Genomic DNA, 4,220 nt, shown 5'->3' with positions numbered 1-4,220 from the left:
CCCAATACCGCTGTCAATGATGGAAAGAGTTTTGTTAATCTTATCAGGAACAATTTGTAGAAACGCAATCCTAAAACGATGCAGAAGATAATGGAAAAACAAAACAAACAATGCACACGGATTTTACGAGGTTCGGCAAGGTTGCCTACATCCCCGGTGAGATGAGATCCTGCTTCACTATCAATGGAGAATAGGGTTACAGCGCTCATCCTCACACCTCTCAGTATTGCTTGCATTACAAAGAAAAAAACTCTCGCTACAAATATATAGCGAGAAAAAAACCCTAATCCGGATTAAACTACAATTGCCACCTTAATCCGGATTAAATTACAATTGCCCTCAAATAAAAAATTCGAGCGGGGGGCTGCGCCTCCCTACACCCCCTGCTATGCAGGGGGGCCTCCTGCCCCCCTTGCAACCCCCACAGCCCGTCTTGGCTGTCTAGGTGCTGCACCAGTACTCCCTGGATTAAACTGCGACGAAATACAAGACATCAAACACCAACACAATTCTGATGAACAACTCTGGTTGCGAATCAAACTTGCTCTTGTCAGTCAAACTTTCGAACCGAATCTTATCCAAGGCCTGCAACGAAGTTATAGTTTCAGTAACAAACTCCAATTTAAAAAAAGAGAAGAACAAGAGAATCGGAACGAATTTACATCAGAAGCATTGCTGATGAGTTCTCGAAGGAAGATCTCTTTGTTGCTGTAGAAGGTGTTGATGATAAGGCTGAGAAGTTGATTGATCTCAGCCTGAAAGGCAAAGGTCTCAGTTTCTCCCATTTGATTATCCATCGTTGCAGAAGACATCCTTGTAAGAAAAATTAAAAACAAAAGAAATGACGGAAACTTTCCGCCTCAATTGAGAGAATCGATACTTTTCTGCTACTAAGATTAGAACACCAGTTAATCTCCGAACGTAGTGTAGGAAGATATGGGAGGAGGATATTTAAACGAAGAGACTTCGAAGGGTTTCTTGTATTTTCCTTTCGTTGGGTCTCTAGAACATGGCGGGAAGGTCTCGTTTTCCCTATCTGGAATGTTCTACTTTTTCGGTTCTACACATCTACTATATTCTTCTCGTCTCTTCCGTTCGCGTAAACTGCACGTCTAGGGAAAGACATTTCACTTCAGAGATCTTTAAAGATTTACCGTTAGATTGGGATCGAATCAATGCTACTTTCACGTTAAAAAAATGCTTTTCTAAAGTGTTTTTGGGAATCCATTTTAATTCAATAAAATTGCAAGAAAGAATTCAAGAAATAAAACTAAAGAAATTTCATACGCCATTCTTAAGTATTGAAGGGTGACACAGTAAGTGATAAAGAAACAAAACCCACCTACATAAGACCCATTAAAACCAAAATCCTCGACTATGAACACAAGAAAACTGGACATAGACACAAACCAAACGGAACTTTTTCCAATACTTTCAGAGATCGATCACGCATATCCATAGTTCTAGTAATGTCCTATAACCTAATCAACTTCCTCCATCTTGCTTTCTTCGTTTCCTTCTTCTTCCAGAGCAGGCATATCTGAGTCTTCAGCAGCTGTTTCATCTTCATCAATGTTGAGACCCAGCTTCAACATCCTGTGGATTCTAGCAGCGAAGGTGTTGGGATCATCCAAGCTGAAACCAGAGGTGAGGAGGGCAGTTTCAAAGAGCAAAAGAACCAAATCCTTGACAGATTTGTCATTCTTGTCAGTTTCAGCTCTCTTTCTCAGCTCCTCCATGATTCCATTATCTGGATTAATTTCCATGGTCTTCTTGCTGGACATGTATGAACCCATGCTGCTATCCCTCAGAGCCTGGGCCTTCATGATCCTCTCCATGTTTGCACTCCAACCGTACTCCCCAGTCACCAAGCAGCAGGGAGAATCAACAATTCTGTCAGAAACCACAACCTTCTCAACCTTATCTCCGAGTATATCCTTGATTATTTTGCAAAGACTCTCAAAGGATTTCTTCTTTTCCTCCTGTTTCTTCTTCTCTTCCTCTGTCTCATCATCAAGCTTCAGGCCTTCTTTGGTTGCAGAGACAAGCTTCTTCCCGTCGTACTCTTTCAACTGACCAACAGCATACTCATCAATAGCATCAACCATGAAGAGGACTTCATAGCCTTTCTTCTTCAGCCGCTCCAGGAAGGGAGAGTTCTCGACGGCCTTTTTGCTCTCACCGGTAATGTAGTAGATGTTTTTCTGACCTTCCTTCATCCTGGTGACATAGTCCTTCAGGCTCGTCATCTCATCACCACTCTTTGTAGACTGATACCGGAGCAGATCAGCCAATTTTGACCTGTTCTGGCTGTCTTCATGAATGCCCAGTTTCAAATTCTTCGAGAATGCCTCGTAGAATTTGGTATAATCTTCCTTGTTCTCTGAAATCTCCGTGAACATCTCAATGCATTTCTTCACGAGATTCTTCCTGATGACCTTCAGAATCTTGTTCTGCTGAAGCATTTCACGGGAGATGTTAAGGGGTAGGTCGTCTGAGTCAACAACACCCTTAACAAAACCAAGGTACTCTGGAATCAACTCCTCGCAGTTGTCCATGATGAACACTCTCCGGACATAGAGCTTGATATTGTTCATCTTCTTCCTCGTGTCAAACAGGTCGAATGGTGCCCTCTTTGGCACAAAGAGGATTGCCTTGAATTCCAGCTGCCCTTCAACAGAGAAGTGCTTCACAGCCAGATGCTCCTCCCAATCGTTAGTCAAGCTCTTGTAGAACGAAGCATACTCGTCTTTCGTGATCTCCTCTGGCTTTCGCAGCCAGATGGGTTTCTGCTTGTTGATTAGCTGCCATTCATGGGACACCTCCTTTACCTTCTTCTTCTTTGATTTCTTCTCCTTTTCCTCGTCTACTTCCTCCACATCACCTTCCTCTTCTTTCTTAGCCTCATCATCTTCGTCATCACTGACCTCCTTCTCAGTTGTCTTCTCGGTCCAGAGATAGATAGGATAGCTGATAAATTCAGAGTGCTTCTTTACTAGATCTTTGATTCTTCTCTCTTCCAAATACTCCAACTGCAGAAGAAGTCAATTCGTTACAAATCCCAAAAGTTTAAGAACAACTCGAAGCAAGAAACAGAATATTGGAATTAGATACTTGGATTACAAACCTGGTCTTCCTTCATGTAGAGCGTGATCTTTGTTCCCCTACCGAGTTGCTCTCCACTCACATCCCTGGTAACGGTGAACGACCCCCCGGCTTGGGACTCCCATATGTATTGCTCGTCGTCGTTGTGCTTGGTTGTCACAATGACCTTCTCAGCAACGAGATAGGCAGAGTAAAAACCCACACCAAATTGACCGATCATGCTCACATCGGCCCCAGCCTGCAAAGCCTCCATGAATTCCTTGGTCCCAGACCTTGCGATTGTTCCCAAATTGTTCACCAAGTCTATACAGACAGGAATAAGAGAACCATATCAGTCAATCCGACATTGCCTCGCTTATAATAGAGACAAACCAAAGAGAACTCCCTACTTACCAGCTTTGGTCATCCCAATACCACTGTCGATGATCGACAAGGTCTTGTTAACCTTATCAGGAACAAGCCTAATGAAAAGCTCCGGCTGCGCATCAAGCTTGCTCTTATCTGTCAAGCTCTCGAACCTGATCTTGTCCAAGGCCTATCCATCCCATCCCAAAATCCAAATAAGAATTAACAAAGCATTCAAGAAAATTCATGGACAAATAATCATAGCAGAAACTGAGGAGTAGATATACTCACATCAGAGGAATTGCTGATGAGTTCCCGGAGAAAGATCTCCTTGTTGCTGTAGAAGGTGTTGATAATAAGACTGAGAAGCTGGTTAATCTCGGCCTGGAAGGCGAAGGTTTCTGCTTCTCCCATCTGAACATCCGCCATCGCTGTCGATCAAACTTCGAATCAGGAAGAAACGACTGAAGAACAGAGAAACTTCAAACTATGCTTACGCACGCTTGAAAGAATCGATTCAAGAACAGAGAAACCAGAAATTGGAACTGGAAACTATGGCTTACGCACGCTTGCTCGCTATTGCTAGATAGAAAAATGCTTAACTGATGGAAACGAAAGGAGGAATAGGTTATTTATATTTAAGATCAGAATTTCTAGGTCCTTCTATTCAGAGTTTCAGACTATTCGGGAAGTTAGCGAGGGAGTGGGGTTTGTGGAACTTCCCGTTCCGCCTCTCTAGAGTCTTCGATTGAGTTTTTTTTTTTTTTTTT

At 42.8% G+C, this 4,220-nt stretch overlaps 1 protein-coding gene across 1 annotated transcript; it reads right to left on the bottom strand.

Moving 5' to 3' along the window:
- Positions 1-1,256: 1,256 nt before the first annotated feature.
- LOC122089222 (heat shock protein 83) lies at positions 1,257-4,191 on the bottom strand. Its single transcript, XM_042658780.1, has 4 exons — positions 3,742-4,191; positions 3,499-3,640; positions 3,128-3,408; positions 1,257-3,032 (listed from the first exon to the last, which is right to left on the bottom strand). The coding sequence occupies exons 1-4, from the start codon at positions 3,877-3,879 to the stop codon at positions 1,482-1,484; spliced, it is 2,112 nt and encodes a 703-aa protein (XP_042514714.1). The 5' UTR covers positions 3,880-4,191; the 3' UTR covers positions 1,257-1,481.
- Positions 4,192-4,220: the final 29 nt, after the last annotated feature.

Source organism: Macadamia integrifolia, chromosome 9 (genome assembly GCF_013358625.1).
Source record: "Macadamia integrifolia cultivar HAES 741 chromosome 9, SCU_Mint_v3, whole genome shotgun sequence".
Taxonomy (NCBI): Eukaryota; Viridiplantae; Streptophyta; class Magnoliopsida; order Proteales; family Proteaceae; genus Macadamia; species Macadamia integrifolia.
The sequence above is the reverse complement of the archived record's forward strand: the minus strand, read 5'-3'. Positions and strand labels throughout refer to the sequence as shown.